General features: G+C 43.3%; 1 protein-coding gene across 1 annotated transcript in view; it reads right to left on the reverse strand.

The window, feature by feature from the left end:
- The window catches only part of LOC124545982 (ubiquitin carboxyl-terminal hydrolase 8), a 226,904-nt gene that overhangs the window by 195,527 nt on the left and 13,049 nt on the right, over window positions 1-18,328 (reverse strand). The window contains exon 2 of the mRNA XM_047124950.1: window positions 15,670-15,891. Within this exon, the coding sequence (XP_046980906.1) occupies window positions 15,670-15,891 (222 nt within the window). The remainder of the gene's footprint in view (window positions 1-15,669; window positions 15,892-18,328) is intronic.

Genomic DNA, 18,328 nt, shown 5'->3' on the forward strand with positions numbered 1-18,328 from the left:
AGTACCAGTCCATGTGTGCAGAACACAAAAATGACATTTAGCTAAATAACATTCAGAAATTCAAAATCAATATGGATGAGTTTCTGAGGCTGGGCTGCTGGAGGCCATGAAGAGAACAATGATCCAGGAGCCATATGTTGCCTAGCACACTGGGGACATGCAGCAACCAATGTTCAAGCTCTCAGTCAATGCCAGTAAACTTGTCAACAAGCCAAGGATTTGGTGCAGGAAGCACATCCAAATGAAAACACACAAGCTCTTCCCGATCAAACTTGGGGTCTGGACCAATGGGCAGCTGGGACAAGGTATCCACCCCGTGGGGTGAAAATGAATGTCATAGTTGTGTTTGGAGGGGAACAAGGCCCACCGCTGCAACCTGTGAGCTGCCGTGTCAGGGACCCAGGCAGATGGTTGTGCCCTGTAATTAGTTGGTGCCATACAAGAAAACATATAAAATCTGTTGACCACCTACAAGATGGCCGGAGCCTCCAGCTTGACCTGAGAGTACTGGACCTATACTAGACTGATAGTCTAGGATGCAAACAACAGTGGCTGCCCTGAGCCAGCTGCATTCCAACGGGTGAGGACTGCCCCCATACTGTGCTGCAAGGTGCTGTAGCCAAAACTAACGGTTTGTTGGAATCAGAGGTAGACAGACACAGTGTCACCTGGAGGCATTCCTTCAGCATGGTGAAGGCAGAGATACTCTGCAAATGGTTGGAAAAATTTGCATATTGCAAAGCAGACCCACGGCCTGGAGTTCTTGCAAAGGCACCAGATGTCGTACAGGTGGTCCCTCACAGTACATCCTGTAACAACAATGTCATCAAGGTAGTTGAAAAAGTACAGAATATTGGATGTTACCCATTCCAAATAGCGCTGAAAAACTGCTGGTGCACTTGTCACCCCAAATATCAACCACTGGTACCGATAGAGGCCGAATTGTGTGTTAATGACCATAATATCTTGAACTTATCATCCATGAGTAACTGGTGATATGCTTCAGACATATCAAGTTCGGAGAAGAACTGACCATCTGCTAAGTGTGTAAACAGTTTGTTAGAACGTGGCAATAGGCACATGTCAACAACTGACTTTGAATACACATTGGCCTTAAAATCACCACAAAAGCACAATTTACCAGAGCATTTCTTAACAATGACAAGATGTGTGGCCCATTCAATTGAAGAATTGGGAACTGAAACCCTGAGGGAGGCGAGCTGCCTTGACTTGGGAGTGGAGGGCCAGGGGATTCTGCCTAACATGGAAAAACTAGGACGAGCTGACTGCTTCATGGATTGTGGGCTTGAAAGCCTCTGATGCATCTTATGCCTACCATAAAAATGTTCTAAAATTCTGAGCACAGAGGTTTCAAACACTGATAGGGAACCTGGACAGATGCCAACTGCATGGAGTCTCTGACCGTAAAGCCAAAGGCCTGAAAGGCATCAAAACCAAAAAGGTTTGCTGAACTAGTGTTTGTAGATGAACATTGGTCAAGTCACTGATTTATAGGTAATTCCGGCCATGAATTCGCCAAGCAAGGGGATTTGCTGTTTACCATATCTCCTGAAGTGCCTGTTTACTGGTGACAACTGGAGAGAATCAAGATCTGAATATGTGTGGGCATTAAACAAGGAAACTGCTGCACCTGTGTCTACCAACAGATGCAGCTGTCACAAGAACCAAAACCACAATAAAAAGCTTGCTGTAATCATAATCAGGAACCAGCCCTGACAATGACACTTTCCCAATATCCATGGTCTCTGATGCTACATTCTGTGCAGCTGAATGGCAGGACTATTGTAATGTGGCCTTTTTTCCGTCACTTGCAACAGACGGCGAAATGATGGGGACACACTGACCTGTCATTTTTGGAGTAACACAATGCACATGGCGGTAACAGGGAGCAGCGACTAGAGCACTGTATGTGCACTGTCGGAGCTGCTGGATCGGTCAGCTTGCACTGCCGCAGGCTTCTAGTTGCTGACCAGTGGCTTTTGAGACCTCATACAACTGGGTGATTGACAAAGCTTCTTCGAGGAAGGTGTCCTCTAACTGGAGGGCTCATTATCAGACTTCCGTATCCAGAGCGGAGTGGATGATAACATCACAAACCATGAAATCCACATTTTGACTTGACTGTGACAAAACTGCACTTGAGACTCAGGTCAAGGAGGGTCACAGCTCAGGAGCAATAAGACGATGGGACTGCTTCTTGCACTGGTAAAATTCAACCCTAGCGGTCACAACGTGTGTGTGGTGGCGATAAGAGGAAGACAACAACGAACATAAGGTATCAAACAAAACAAGGAGGGTTACTGCAATGGGGCCAACTGCAGCAACATCTGATATAAGGTGGGAGAAATGCAGGAAAACAATAGTGCATGACAAACCTCTGCATCTGTAAAAAGGAAGGCGTGAAAATGCTGCTGTAGGCAGTGTTCGTACACCTCCTTATCTCCTGCCACCTCATCAAAAGGCAGGAACTGAGGAAGAAAAGGAGTAGGAGATGAATTTTTGGAGAGTAATGCCAGCAAAACCTGTTGCACGACCATGATGAGCTCTCTACATTGCTGCACCAATGTTGGAATCAGAGACTCCATGTCACGGCAAAATGCAAAATCAACTAAACAATGAAAAACACATGAAGATCTGACCCTACATATCACAAATGTGTTCTAATGCCACAAGAGACCACCACATGATGACTGAGAAAACAAACATTATTAAGTCTAGAAAAAGACTTAATACAATGGGTACAGTAGCCATGGAGTGGCTCACAACAACAGTCTGATAACACATATGTGGAGGGAAACGCGACTGAGTTAGAGCTGGCCGGGCCCATCTCTAAAAGCTGTCAGCCATCTGGTAGAGTGGGTGGACAAGAGTCTGTGCACACATCCGTGAGTGGCAGTCTCTGAAAGATGTCAAACTTCTCGCTGCATTTGCCGACTTCTGTGGCGCATCTTGTGACTGTGTGCCTGGAGATTGGCTGTGGATCTATGTAGGTCACTATACATACAGTTCTATGTCATAAGACACCACATTTGTTACAGGTACAGAACTTGAAGACCTCCTATCGGACAATAATGATGCCACCTACAGTACTCATCTTCGCGGAACCATCAGTATATGTACAATAAAATCATGAAGTTCATTTAAAATACAATTAAAAACATTGTTTCCTGTGTTATGTTATTTTTATTTCATTTGTTTTTAAAATTCAGACTGAGCATTTTAATTAACCAGCGTAAGGACCTACTCAACCCTTGACAGTGAATCTTAGCATCTGTTCCTTCTAATGTCAGAACGCATTCTCATGCTCTGACCCTGAATGGTTTTGTTGTGTTTCATATGTTAATAAACGGCTGTTCAAAAGGTAAGTTAGTGCTTTCATTGAATGTCAATGATCGCAGCTGTGACAGAACCTGTTCGGTTAAGCACTAGTCACCAGTCTAATGCCTTCATTGGCAATATCTTAGATCTTTACATAAACCGCAGAAGTCAACAACTGCCAGCTCTCCCATGTACAGTAGCTAAGTCATTTCAAGATATTAATAGTTTTCCGACATCTACCTTTCAACAAATTTAAAAGGCGCCTTTCATAATGTGAATGATTAAAATAAGCCCATTGTTCCAATCTCTTAAATGACATTTAAAGTTTATATGCTGTTGAGCTCAGACTGAAGGAGGAACAGGAAAATGAGAAATCCTTTATGAATAAGTGATTCATGAATGAAATCATTAATGAATCACTGGGCTGGAAAAGAGTACACTTCCTTGGGGAATGGCTTTTAAGGATGTAATTTGATAGTACGTCTCCGATTATATAACAAAAATAGTGTTAACTCAGGAAGGATAGGACAAGAAGGGAAAGGGGTACTCATATTCCTCAATCACATAGTTGCTCAACAGTGTTGTGGCTCCAAGTGCAACCATATAATTCTTATAATCCTCGATACTGAAGAAGATTCCAACAAGGAGAGAGGGAGAGAGAGAGAGAGAGAGAGAGAGAGAGAGAGAGAGAGAGAGAGAGTGGTGAATGGCTTCCTTTACTGCAGTCTCCTGCAAGATATGACTATCCAGCACTGAATGGACTCTCCTTAGACTATACTAGGAGTGGTTAAGTAACTTTCTGGTCTCCAGGACCCAAACAATAAGATGGTTTACAAATTCACACCCCACACAACATCCTAACTGATTATCCGAATATAACTTGGGTTAGATTGTTTTGCTGAGAAATATTATCCCGAGATAACTCATACCTCCAAATTTCGAGCATCCCTGCACCAGCATCCTGATAATAGATGTTGTAGTTCCTTCCACTGCCACTAGTTAGCATAAGCATCCAGATTATAATCGTTTTAGCTCCTTCCATTGTCACTAGTTACAATTTTTTTGCAGTTTCACATTTTGCTGATGTGTATTGTAGCTGGCTTATGCTCTTTAAGTTGTGCAGCATTACTATGCTGTTTCACAGCCTCTCTCTCTCTCTCTCTCTCTCTCTCTCTCTCTCTCTCTCTCTCTCTCTCTCTCTCTCTCTTTCTCTCTCGCTGGCCAGGGTGGCCGAGCGGTTCTAGGCGCTACAGTCTGGAACCACGCGACCGCTCCGGTTGCAGGTTCGAATCCTGCCTCGGGCATGGATGTGTGCGATGTCCTTAGGTTAGTTAGGTTTAATTAGTTCTAAGTTCTAGGGGACTGATGACCTTAGAAGTTAAGTCCCATAGTGCTCAGAGCCATTTGACCCATTTTTTTCTCTCCTCTCTTTTCCTTCCATCTGCTTGCAGTCTTCTAAAAGGAATAGTGATTATTACAGTGAGGAAGAGCAGTGGGAAGACACCTCTGTTTCGGAATCTAGTGATAACTATTTTGAACTTTCATCAAATGAGGAAGAATGTGAGGAAGACACAGATACAGACTGATCTCATCTGAGAGTGTGGTATGTTGTTGATAAAATACTGATTGTGCTCCACCAAGATTTCCATTCACTTATAATCCCAGCTGTACGATTCCTTTTGCCAATGACGAACCTGAAATATTTGAACACTTTTTTGAGAGAGATTTGATGGAAATTATACTGGTGGAAACAGGAAAATATATCAGTCAAAGCGTTTAAACCACCGGATGTAGTGTTTTGCTGACATGATGTGAAGAACTTCAAATTTCCCTTGCTCTAACCCAGTTTGCAAAAAGTTGTTCAAAAATCTGAAATGCAGATGTACTGGTCACAGCAGGCGAGCCTCTCAACCTCCTTTTCTCAGTGACGTAATGTCCTACAAAAGGTTTTCCCAAATTACAAAGTATCTTAATTTTTCTGATAACAGAATGTATGATGCTGCAAATCACCCAAATCCTAAGCTGAACAAAATTTGGCCAGTTTAGCAGCACCTTGAAAATCAAGTAAAAACTTTTTCTGGCCTTCAAAGGACACTAAGGTGGATGAACGTCTACTTTCATACAACAGCCAACCGGGTTGGGTACAGTATATCCAGATGAAAAGGGCAAGATTTGGAATAAAATTCTACATGCTGTGTGAATCAGCTAGCAGATTATTTATATGGGGAAAGGGACAAAACTGGATGCACATTTTATGGATTTTCCAATGTTGTCAGAAACTGACACTTGTAGAACAGCTCCAGAAGCAAGGTTACTGTCTAATGACAGATAACTTTCACACATTCCCCACAGTTAACAGACTTCCTAGTTTTGAAGCCCACTGATAGTTACAGAACATTAAAAATTGCCCAGAAAGAGATGCCATGATCTCTCAGAAATAAAAAAAATTCTGTATAGAGGAAATTGCAGCTGAAGGATGAGTAAAACTTCTAGCATTGCATTGGAAAAACAAGAAATGCGTGGTACTTCTTTCATGTATCCACACTATGGATATGGTGCAGACAGAAAAAAGGCCAAGGAAAGTAATGAAGCCAAAGCTTGTGCTTGACTACAATAACACAATGGGAGGAGTAGATCAAGCTGATCAAAGACCATTCATATCCAATACAAAGAAAGCAAAGCAAGAAGTATCACAAGAAAAATATTTACCCGTTTCCTGGATATTTCTGTGTGGAATTCGTTTATTTTGTATGCCAAATCTGGAGGGAAAGAGGACTTACTGGGATTCATATCAACCCTCTCAGAAAAAATAGTTGTAATGAACAAAGGGAGCATCATTTCTCCTAATCAAGGCCAACTAGGACAAATACCCCTCCCTCTTTGGTTGACGGGAAGACATTTCCCTGAAGTCGTCGAGCCAACACAGAAGACATGCAATCTGACATGAGTGTGCACAGTTTGTTCCAAGAAGCAGGACACATGTGAGAGGAGCGTCCAGAGAGAAACATGATACTACTGCCCATGGTGTCAGGTCCCTTGGTGCGTCACACCACACTTCAGAACCTATCATACACAAACAGATTTTTAATACTTATCTTGTCTGCTATCTTATTTGTATATTTAAATAAAAAATTTTCATCCTCGTAATAAACAACATGTTGTAACAACTACGAGCCGATAACAATATTATGAAAAGGAAAATTGCCACTCCCCATATAGCAGAGATTCTGAGTCGCAGATAGGCGCAACAGAAAGACTGTTACAAACAAAGCTTACAGTTGGTTGGTTGGTTTAAAAGAGGGGGGGATGGGACCAAACTACGTGGTCATCGGTCCCTTGTTCCTAATAAAACAATGCCACAAGTGTGAGAATAACACAGAGGAGACATATAACACAAAACAGGAAGGAAGGAAAAACCACAAAGACGAAGAAAAGGCAACAAACACTAAAAGGAACAATAGAGGACAAGAAAACAACAGAGGCACTAGAAACAGAAGAGAGTAAAACAAGAAAGCAGATTACAGTGGCTGGCCGACCACGAGAATAAAAAGGAAAAGCCAGACACTCTGCAACACATTAAAAATTCCACCCTAAAAGCGCTAGGGTGGAGGGCACAGAGGGACAAAGGACATGCGCTAAAACTTAGATCAAATGATAAAACCCACCCTCATCAATAAAACGTAAAACTAAATCAGCCAATAAAGCGTTGTCATATAAAATGAGCGGCAAAGAGTCTGGTAACCCAATATTTCATCATTGGGCAGTCAAAGTAGGACAGTGCATCAGAATATTGGTGAGAGGCTCGCATGGAAGACTTCCACACATTCGTAGTCTCCTTAATGACATGCAATTTTTTGTGCATACTGTTATGCCATTCCATCTCCCAAAGCTGAAAAACCCAGTGGTATAAGTCAGAATGCAGGTCAGTTCAGAGATGCCCATCTCCAGAAGCTGTTTCCGCATAGCCTGTTTGGCCAGCCTGTCAGCAAATTCATTGCTTGGGATGCGGACGTGTCCTGGGGTCCACACAAACACCACTGACTGACTGGACCGGTCCAGGGCATAGATGGACTCCTGGATGGGCGCCACCAAAGGATGGCAAGGGTAGCACTGGTCGATAGCTTGTAGGCTACTCAAGGAGTCAGTACACGGAAGAAATGATTCCTCGGAGCAAGAACGGATATACTGAAGTTCACAAAATATGGCCACCAGCTCTGCAGTGAATACACTGCAGCCATTGGGCAAGGAATGCTGTTCAATATGGCCTCTGTGGACAAAGGCAAAGCCAACATTGCCAACATTACCATCAGCCATCAAGCCGTCGGTGTAAACCACTTCAGAGCCCCGGAACACTTCAAGAATACAGAGTAAGTGACAGTTGGGAGTCACAGGGTTAACAGAGTCCTTATGGCCACGCAAAACGTCCAGGCAAAGCTTCGAGCCACAGCTGCACCACGGAGGTGTACATGAATGGACCTCGAGGAGAGGTGGTGAAGGGAAGGACTCCAGTTCAGATAGAAGCTATCGCACATGAACCACAATCGTTAGCCCTGACCTGGGCCGCCTATGTGGGAGGTGAACTGGCATGGTTGGGAAAAGAAGACAGTAATTAGGATGTTCAGGAGAGCTATGAATGTGTGCAACGTAACTAGCGAACAGTTGTGCACATCTGATCTTCAATGGAGGGACTCCAGCCTCCACCAGTATGCTTGTCACCAGACCCGTTTTAAAATCTCCTGTCGCTAGTCGAACTCCGCAATGATGCAATGGGTCGAGCGAACACAATGCTAAGGGCGCTGCCGAACCATAAACCAGACTCTGATATTCAATGCAGCATTGAACAAGGGCTTTGTAGAGCTGCAGCAGCGTGGAGCGATCTGCACCCCAGTTGGTGTTGCTCAGGCAGCGGAGTGCATTGAGGTGCTGCCAACACTTCCATTTAAGCTGATGAAGATGGGGAAGCCAAGACAAAAGAACATCGAAAATCATACCTAAGAATTGATACATCTCCACTACAGTGAGTGGATTGTCATTACGGTAAAGTGCTGGTTCCGGATGAATGGTACAACGCCGACAGAAATGCATGACACACATCTTCATGGCGGATCCCACTCATACAATGTGGCAAGGATATGATGTCACCAGGTCATGCTATATGCTTTATGTAAGTCAAAAAAGACAGAAACCAGGTGCTGGCGTCTGGAAAAGGCTGTTCGGATGGCAGATTCAGGGACACACGATTATCAGTGGTAGAGCGACCATGGCAGAAGCCGCTCTGATATGGAGCCAGTAGGCCACATGACTCCAGGACCCGACCCAACCCAACCGCTGACACACCATACGTTCCAGCAGCTTACTAAGAACATTGGTGAGGCTGATGGGCTGATAGCTATTTGCATCAAGTGGGTTTTTACCAGGTTTGAGCACCGGAATGATGGTGCTCTCCTGCCATTGTGATGGAAAGACGCCATCACACCAGATCCAATTGAAGATGACGAGGATACGTCGCTTGTAGTCAGATGAGAGATGTTTAATCATCTTACTGTGGATCTGACCAGGCCCAGGAGCTGTGTCGGGGCAATGTGCAAGGGCACTGAGGAGCTCCCACTCTGTAAATGGGGCATTATAGGATACACTGTGACATGCAGTGCACGAGAGGACTGTGACATGCAGTGCATGAGAGGACTTCCCTTCCACCCGCTGTTTGACAGTGCGAAAGGCTGGAGGTAATTCTCTGATGCCGAGGCTTGAGCAAAGTGCTTGTCAAAGTGCTCGGCAATCGCGTTTGCGTCGGTAGATAACTCTCCATTTATGGTAACACCGGGAACACCTGTTGGGGTCTAGTAGCCGGAAAGAAATTTGATCTTTGCCCAGACTTGGGAAGGTGACATTTGGCACCCAATGGTCGAGACGTATCTTTCCCAACACTCCTACTTCCATTATTTGGTACGTTGGCAAATGCAGGCACGGAGCTGTTTAAAGGCTACGGGGTGCTCCAGGAAAGGGTGCTCCTTAAGCAGCTGTAGAGCTCGCCGACGCTCCTTAATTGCTTCAGCAACTTCTGGTGACCACCAAGTGACTGCCTTACACCAGGGGCAGCCTAAAGAGCTAGGGATCGCATTTTCTGCCGCAGAAACAAATACTGTAGTCACCTGCTCAACCATCACATTGATGGTACCATGTGGGGGAAATTCAACGGTGACAGTAGAGGTGAAAGTTTCCCAGTCCACCTTGTTTAAAGCCCATCTGGGCAGGCGTCCGTGGGCCTGATGCTGGGGCAGTAACAGGAAGATGGGGAAGTGGTCACTACCACACAGGTCATCATGTGCTCTCCAGTGGATAGATGGGAGAAGTCCTGGGCTTCAAATTGATAAATCAATGGCCGAGTAACTACCATGAGCCACACTGGAATGTGTGGCAGCCCCAGTATTTAAGAGGCAGAGGTCGAACTGAAACAGTAAAGTTTCATTTCTGCCTCGGCCAGTAAGCACGGTGCCACCGCATAAGGGGTTATGGGTGTTAATATCTCCCAAAAGTAGGAAAGGTTTACGGAGTTGATCAATCAGTGCAGCTAATACATTCAGGGATACTCCAGCATCTGGAGGAAGACATACATTGCAGACAGTTATTTCCTGTGTTGTCCTTATTCTGACAGCCACAGCTTCACGAGGAGTTTAAGGGGCAAAGTGTAACTACAAACTGAGTTTATGACACAGACACAAACTCCAAATGACACTCGCTTAGTCACTACGGTTCCTGTAATATCCCTTACAGCCACGGAGGGCAGGGGTCCACATCCCTGGGAATCACGTTTCCTGGAGGGCAATGCAGATAGCAGGTGTAAAGCTTAGTAGTTGCTGTAGCTCAGCCAGGCAGTGGAAAAAACTGCCACAATTCCACTGGAGGATGACGTCATCGCAAGACTGGGAAGGCATGGAAATTCAATGAGGCAGTTTACGCCTCAGAGTCACCTGCTGCCATCGACTTATTGCCTGAGCAGTCTATATCCATTGTGTTTGAGGGTGTGACGAGAACCAGGTCCTCAGCAGACGCAAGAATCTCCACCCCATCCTCAGAAGCAGAGCTTGTAGGTAGCAGCGGTGTGGGTGCCACCACAATTTCCTTGGTCTTAGGGGTCTTCTTCTTGGATTTCTCCCGCTACTCCTTGGGTTTCCCTGGCTGGGAGGACTTCACTGGCTCAGTCTCCGGGACTGAGGATGAGCGTGAAGCCCTATGACCAGCTGCTTTTGAGCTCTTCAGCCACTGGCGGGTGTCATCTGTCCCACTAGCAGAAACCTGGGAAGGGAGTGACGCAAGAAACCTCTTCCTAGCAAGAGAAGCTGAAGAAGGCTTACGCTTCTCCAGCTTAGAAGTGGGGACGGACTTCCTCGATGGTTGGGGGGGGGGGGGGGGGGGGGGGGTGATGCTATCGAAGTAGGTGGTGCGGGAGCAACAGGGAGGGAAATGTCCCCCACCATCAAGGGCGCAGGTGTAGTCGTCCAGCTATGAGAGGTGACTGGGGTTGGCGGAGCTGATGGTGCTAGAACTGTTGTAGCGGCAGCGTAAGACGATGTCATATGTAACAGGATGCAGGCATCCAAATTTTCTCTTAACCTCAGTGTAGGTCTGTCAGTCCAGGGTCTTGTACTAAATGATTTTCCTTTCTTTCTGGAGAATCATGTATTTTGGCTAGCAAGGTGAATGGTGCTCTCTGCAGTCGACACAGATAGGAGGTGGGGCACATGGAGTAGTGGGATGCGATGGGCATCCGCAATCTCGACATGTTATGCTGGAAGTACAGCAGGAAGACATATGGGGGAGGGATACAGGGGTTTACATCACAGCAGTAGACCATCACCTTGACCTTCTCGGGCAATGTATCATCCTCAAAGGTCAAGATGAAGGCACCGGTGGCAACATGATTATCCCTCAGACCCCAGTGGACACACTGGATGAAATGTACACCTCGCCACTCTAAATTGGAGCGCAGCTCATTGTCAGACTGCAGAAGACGTTCCCTGTGAAATATGATACCCTGGACCATATTTAAGCTCTTATGGGGCGCGATGGTTACACAAACTTCCCCTAGCTTGTCACAAGCGAGTAACACCCGTGACTGGGCAGAGGATGCTGTTCTGATTAAAACTGACCCAGATCTCATTTTGAACAATCGCTCCACCTCCCCAAACTTGTCTCTTAAATGCTCAACAAAAAACTGAGGCTTCATAGTCACGAAATATTCCCCATCAGCTCTCGAACATACAAGGTACGAGGGTGAATAAGATCCGCTGCCATCTTTAGCCTGACGTTCCTCCCATGGTGTGGCCAGGGAGGGGAATGATTGGGGGTCGTACTTCTGTGTGCTGAATTGAGCTCATGAATGCTTAGATGCTGCTGGTGTTTCACCACCAGCAAGAGATGATGGACTACGCTTCATCGCGTGTCATCTGCCCTGATGCCACCCACTCTGACCAGGGGCCCTCCCCACAGGCGCCACCCAGCCACAGCAAAGACCACCTGGCAGGATGGCCATTGCCGGGAGTCCCAATGACCCAGGGGGATGGGCATCTACCCCTTGGCATACATGGGGAGTTAACGGTGAAGGCATCAGGAGAGTGATCCCTGCGCGGTCAGGCGGCTACAAATAACATGGTACATGGTAGCCCCACCACAACAGACTGGCTACTGTGCTGGATATCAGGTGCAAAGAAATCCATTGTCATCGTCGGCACAGAAAGTGACACTGAAAAGTGCATAGTGGAAAATGGACCCAGGAAGGTGTCCTCGCCCAAGAGATGGAGAATGGGCGGGACTGCAATCCGACGTCGAGAAAGTGGGCTAAAGATGTCAATGCATGATGGACACGATGCACCATATAAGGTGCCCTTCCCCAATTGGCTCGCTCTTCGGGAAAATTTTGAAAAATGGAAGTCAAACCCTACAGGAGACCACCACATAAAGGCCGAAATGTGTGAGACCCCTTTTAGTCACCTCTTACGACAGGCAGGAATACCTTGGGCCAGCAGGAGACCAAAGCTTAAGTCCTGTGAGGCCTTCATCAACTATAGATGACACACACACACACATATTGCAGCGTGTGTGTGTGTGTGTGTGTGTGTGTGTGTGTGTGTGTGTGTGTGTGTGTGTCACCTATTGTTGATGACGGCATTACAGACCGAAAGCTTTATTTGTAATAGTCTCTTTGTTGTGCCTATCTACTACTCAGCATCTCCACTATATGGTGAGTGGCAACTTTCCTTTTCATAACATTGTTACATTCCATCCTGGATTTTCTATTGTTTGCGATTTGCAGATAATTTTCAAGAGTCTGAGTTATCTTAGGATAATGCGGTGGCAGAATCTTCTCACAAAATTCAAGTCACCGACTTTCTCCTCCAAATGCAAAAATATTTTGTTGACAATGACCTACATAGGGAGAAATGATCACCACGATAAAATAAGGGAAATCAGAGCTCGTACCAAAAGATATAGGTGTTTGTTCTTCCTGCGTGCTATACGAGGTTGGAATAATAGAGAATTGTGAAGGTGGTTTGATGATCCCTCTGCCAGGCACTTAAATGTGATTTGCAGAGTGTGCGTGTAGATGTAGATACCTTTCATCTACTTCTACCTGCATCACCTCCTTAGATTTTCAAGATAAATGTAGGAATGGATTGCCCAAGCAATATATTTTCAAAAAAATGTAAAATTATATAAAAAATAGGTAAGGCTTTAAATGTTTTGTGGTAGGAACAGAAACGTTAGGAGGTTAACACTGTCTCCCTACAAGAGTTGGTATAGAGCCCGTCAGACCAAATTTAATTGAAAGCAGCAAGCATGGTTTCTTCTGAGCACAAACTGTCATGTTTAGAAACACTGAATCTTGTCTGGCTCAGATGAGCTATCATGAGCCACTGACAAAGCCAGTTCCAGTTCCCACATAACGAATGCTTGGTTCTACACCTTTGTATTGTTTGACATAAAGTGTAGCCACTGTTTGTAAGGATACGCGTCTTGTAGCAAAGAAGCCCATTTCCTTACTCCACATGCATAACATGGCTGCATGATTCTGCAAAACTGAGGACAATAAGTTTGTCCCAGGAGGTGCTAGTTCCACAGGAATACCGAGATCCTGCATGGCACTGAGTATGGCCCTCTCGAATCCACTGATTACATATTTACATGATAGTAACGAAATCCCAACCTGCATGAGCAGCAATATTGAGGAACAATAAAACGCAGTCCCAATAGGCCACAATAATGTCACTATCAAATTCTGACATCCTAGTAACATCTCTCCTATTACAGAAGGCACAACATGATCTTCTCAAAAATGACTAACATTCAAATATAATTTCAGAATGATAAACCCATCACATAATTCTTCCTTATATACTACATGCAGGTGGCATTACCCCTATATCTGTAATATGCCCGGCGGTTACACTTACTAAGCACTTGTGATGCTTGTCAATTCCCAGTTTGAGTCCACAGGACTGCCTGGCTCATACTCAAGCCTTTATTTGCTATACTCCTGAGAGAATAGACTTGTTGCGTGGAAAGGTCAGTAGTGCCGCAAGAGCTTAAGCTCATCTGTTCACCAATCACTTGCAAAAGGGGTATGGAAGGAGAAGTTGATACCCGATTACATTATTCTTTCAAATAAGCTATACGGTTCCAGAGGCCTTTTCAAGTCTCAGACATCTATGATCTATATATGCGGACTGAATCAACAAATGAAAAGTTATACCAAGACTGGGATTCAAACTTTGATCTCCTATTCACTAAGCGGATGTGCTAACCACTATGCCTTCCGGCACAGTAGCTTTGCACAACTACAAGAACTATCCTAGCACGCCTTCCTCCTCAACCCAATTACCAATTATACCGATAGCATTGCAGAGGCTCTCCAACTGTACTGGAATAGCACTTCAGCATCAAACAAAATGGAGGTTCCTGCTTGAAATCCTGGCACAGGTGCTTTAATGAAAAAGAGTTCGAGTTTAGGGGGAATACCAAGTGGGCTGAGCTGTCAAAGGGAATTTAAACTGAGGTGGGAGGCATGCTAGGGTAGTCCATGTAGTTGTATAAAGCCACTATGCCAGGATAGCATAGTGGTTAGTGTGTTTGCCTAGTGAGCAGGAGACATGCGTTCGATTTGCAGCCTTGGTTCAAATTTTCATTTGTTGCCTCAGTCTGTGAGTATTCATCACAGATGTTTGAGATTTGAAAAGGTCTATGGAATGAAGCATTTGATTGAAGCACCTATGACTGTGTTTCAGGCAGGATCCTCCATTTTGTTCGATGCTGAGGTGCCATTCCAACACAGCTGGAGAGCCTTTGCAATGCTGTTCGATTTTGGAGGGAATACCGAGTGAGCTGAGACGTGAAAGAGAATTTGGATTGAGGAGGGAGGCATGCTAGGGTAGTCGGTGCAGTTGTGTAAAGGGATTGGCCAGGGTGGCATAGTGGTTAGCATGTTTGCCCAGTGAGCAGGAGAGCCAGGTTCGAATCTCGGCCTTGATACAAATTTTCATTTGTTTCTTAGGTCTGCATACATACATTATTTTGTATTATGTACAAATATAATATAAAAAAAAATTCATTGAGCTTGAAACTATTTCTGTGGTTGGTCAGGAAATTTTCCTTTCCCAAATATTCTTAACATAAGAACTAATCTTCAAGTAAGTGGATGCAGATGCAAGGCTCAGTAGTTTCGCTTTTTTATCATTATGACTCACTACAGCTGATTTGACACCTTTTGAGTACTTGAACCATGCCAGATACTTTCAACTTGAATTCATTGCAAAATAAGGTCCTTTCAATGAATTAGTTACAGAAATTAACACTACTGCACAATTCAAAATGACCCAAATTGCAGTTCCCACACTTCATCTTCTGGAGTAAGAGACAAGGAAATAAGAAAGGAAATTAGGGTTAATGTCCTGTCATTAAACAGCGACCACAAGCTCGGACAGGAAGGAAACAGCACATTCCAACAGAACCATCCCTTTTCGAGGAACCAATGGAACACCCACATCTGGATTGTTAGACAATAACTTGAATCCCACTACTCTATGCTACCCTATTGAGGGAGTGAAACACACATGGTATGGACATGTCAGAAGTGAACATGTACATAAGAAAACTTAACAGTTTTATCTTCATGTCAGTGGAAAATAAGCAATTCGAAGCAATGCTGATTCCACTAGTGCTCATGTAATACATCATACAGTACATATTTTTTATCACCATATTTATGAAACAAGAAATTATAACAGTAAAATTGGAAATTCATGCCTCAATCATTTGCACAGGTCAGATACTTACCGTTTTTCAAGACTTCGAGACAGTTTTTCAGCAGCTATTACGCTTTCTTTTAATGCATCTCTTAATGAATCAGCTTTTCTATTACTCTTGGGTTCTTCTCTCTTGAGAACATACATCATTGTTTCTATGTATCTCATATGTAAAACATAACTCTTCTCCTCATCCCCGTCTCTGAGGGATTGTTGAGCTTCTAGAAGTATTTTCGCAGCAGATTTCCGTAATCTGGAAAACAAGGTCATCCACTACTGACAAATTGGTATGCATGTTCACAACGAAATAAAAAATGACTTACATTCTATCCATAGTTTGGAAGTTTTGATGACATGGCATAGCACCATTTAACATTCACAAGGAAAACATGAATAATGATAGAAACAGACATACACCCTGGAAAGATTTACCATTTACACATGGCATTAAATACAACTTGAGCCTTACTCATAAAATTTTGGGAAGAAGATAAAAAAAACATAAGAAGGAACAGCATTTCTGGACATCTGACAATGAAACATGCAAGTTACACAAAGTGCAGCCAAGAAGAGTCTCTTAGATATATGGAGAAGAGTTGATAGAGTTGGATATTGTGGAGTAACAGCAAGGCAAGAGAGAAAAAATAAGGTCCAGATAATATCAGATCAAAAACACAAAATAAATGAAAACTGAAGAAAGATACTAAACAAAAATGGCATAAAGCAGACAGTAGATTAATAAATGGCAACCAACAGCAATGATGATGAAACTCCTGGCAGGTTGGAATTGTGCGCTGAACCAAGACTCTAACTTGGGACCTTTTGCAATTCATGGGAAAATGCTCTACCAGTTGTGCTACCCAGCATAACTCACAATCTGTCCTCACAGCTTTACTTCTGGCAGTTCCTCACCTCCCACCTTCCAAATTGGTAAATGGGGAACTGGCGACAGTAAAGCTGTGAGGGCAGTTCATGGGTTTTGCTTAGGTAGATTAGTTGGGAGAGCACTTGCTCATGAAAGACAATGGTCCCAAGGTTGATTTTCAGTCCAGCACACAGTTCTAGTCTTCCTGGCAGTTTCATGTCAGTTCACACACTGCTGAAGAGTGAAAATTCATTCTAACAACACTAATAACAAAATGTTACAATGAAGTTCAGTACTTAAAGCAAAAAGAAGAAAGAACAATTATGGGAGCACAAAGTAGGTCAGCAAGAGGAGAGGAGGAGGAGGACATACAGAAAGAAGGTGAGGATATTGTGATTAAGTATCTTGAAAAGGTATCTGGGGGGATAGGAGATGGAGTGAATGAGGAATCAAATTCTCATTTGCTATTGAGGAAATCATGTATAAAAACCCTGTATTTTGGGTTCTTCCCACCTTGAATCTACTGTATAAATGTCATGTTTGTAAATCTTAAGCTGCACTACTGATTTACTGATTATATATTATTTACCAAACCAGTAAATGCACAGCCAATTTTCAGTGGTATCTAATACAGGGAACAAGAAAACAAACATTACTTAGTTAACCAACTACCTCAGCACATCAATGCTACAACTGTTCAACATGAAACAACTGGGTGACATGTTTCAGCATGTATATCTTCATCAGTGTCATCCAGTATGTCTCACATTGTATCACAATCCTCTTACCTCTTACAAGAAATATATTGATTCATACAAAGGTGGTGTCTGTGCAAAAAGTTTTAAAGCTGACAATTTCACGCCGCTGACGTAAATGCTCATACTTATGTTAGCCATTCAAATTATTTTAAGTTGAATAGTTGTGTACTGGTAGTGTTTTACAGTGTACTGATTTAACTGGTTAAATGAAAGTTTATTTTCCAATTCTTGTATTAAATATCACTGAAGACAAGTCTTGCTCAGTTACAGTTTGTTACAGAATCGTTACTGGAACTATAAGTGTATCGCCAAGTTGTCATCTATATATCATGTGCTAAATTATCCATTCTTATCATAATAATAAAGATAAAGAATGTTAAATGGGTGAGAAGTTCCACCATTAAAACTTCAACTACTTACATTCACTATGATCATTCCAATGTAAATAGAACCACCAATTATGTTAAAAACTTTTACCAAATTGACTGTCAATATTTAATGTAATTACTGAGTGTATTTAAAATGTTGTTATAATCAATTCATTAAGGTATATGTTACAGATTTAATACATTAAAATAAGTATTATAGTTACAAACTGTGTATATGTCTTGAGTCAACAGAACTCACTGTGTGCAAATAGATTAGCACATATTCATCCAGTATTTGAGAATGAGAGCACTTAGTGATTTCCAACAAACTTTACAAATAATTTCAAACCTTCATGAAACTTTTTCTCACTGGCAAAACTCTGCAAAATCACGCAAGGAAAAAGAGTTTATCATTTACTACATTTTCGCTGTTCATGCAGTAAAACCTTAGCATCAGGCCTGACTTTTTTACAACTAAGTCTATTCACAAAACATTCTCAGACAGTATCCACATGTAACAACATACTGAATGCATCTGCAAAATTATAGCATTGTTCAATACACATTTCAGGAGATGTAACGTCATAAACATTGAGAAGCATGAAAAACTAGCTTTTTCTTAAAACAGAGCACGTGGTAACCTGACTATACTGATTCAGTGTTTGATAGGGCACTTAGCAAGTTCCAACAAACTTTAAA

Source organism: Schistocerca americana, chromosome 1, assembly GCF_021461395.2.
Source record: "Schistocerca americana isolate TAMUIC-IGC-003095 chromosome 1, iqSchAmer2.1, whole genome shotgun sequence".
In the NCBI taxonomy this organism is placed as follows: domain Eukaryota; kingdom Metazoa; phylum Arthropoda; class Insecta; order Orthoptera; family Acrididae; genus Schistocerca; species Schistocerca americana.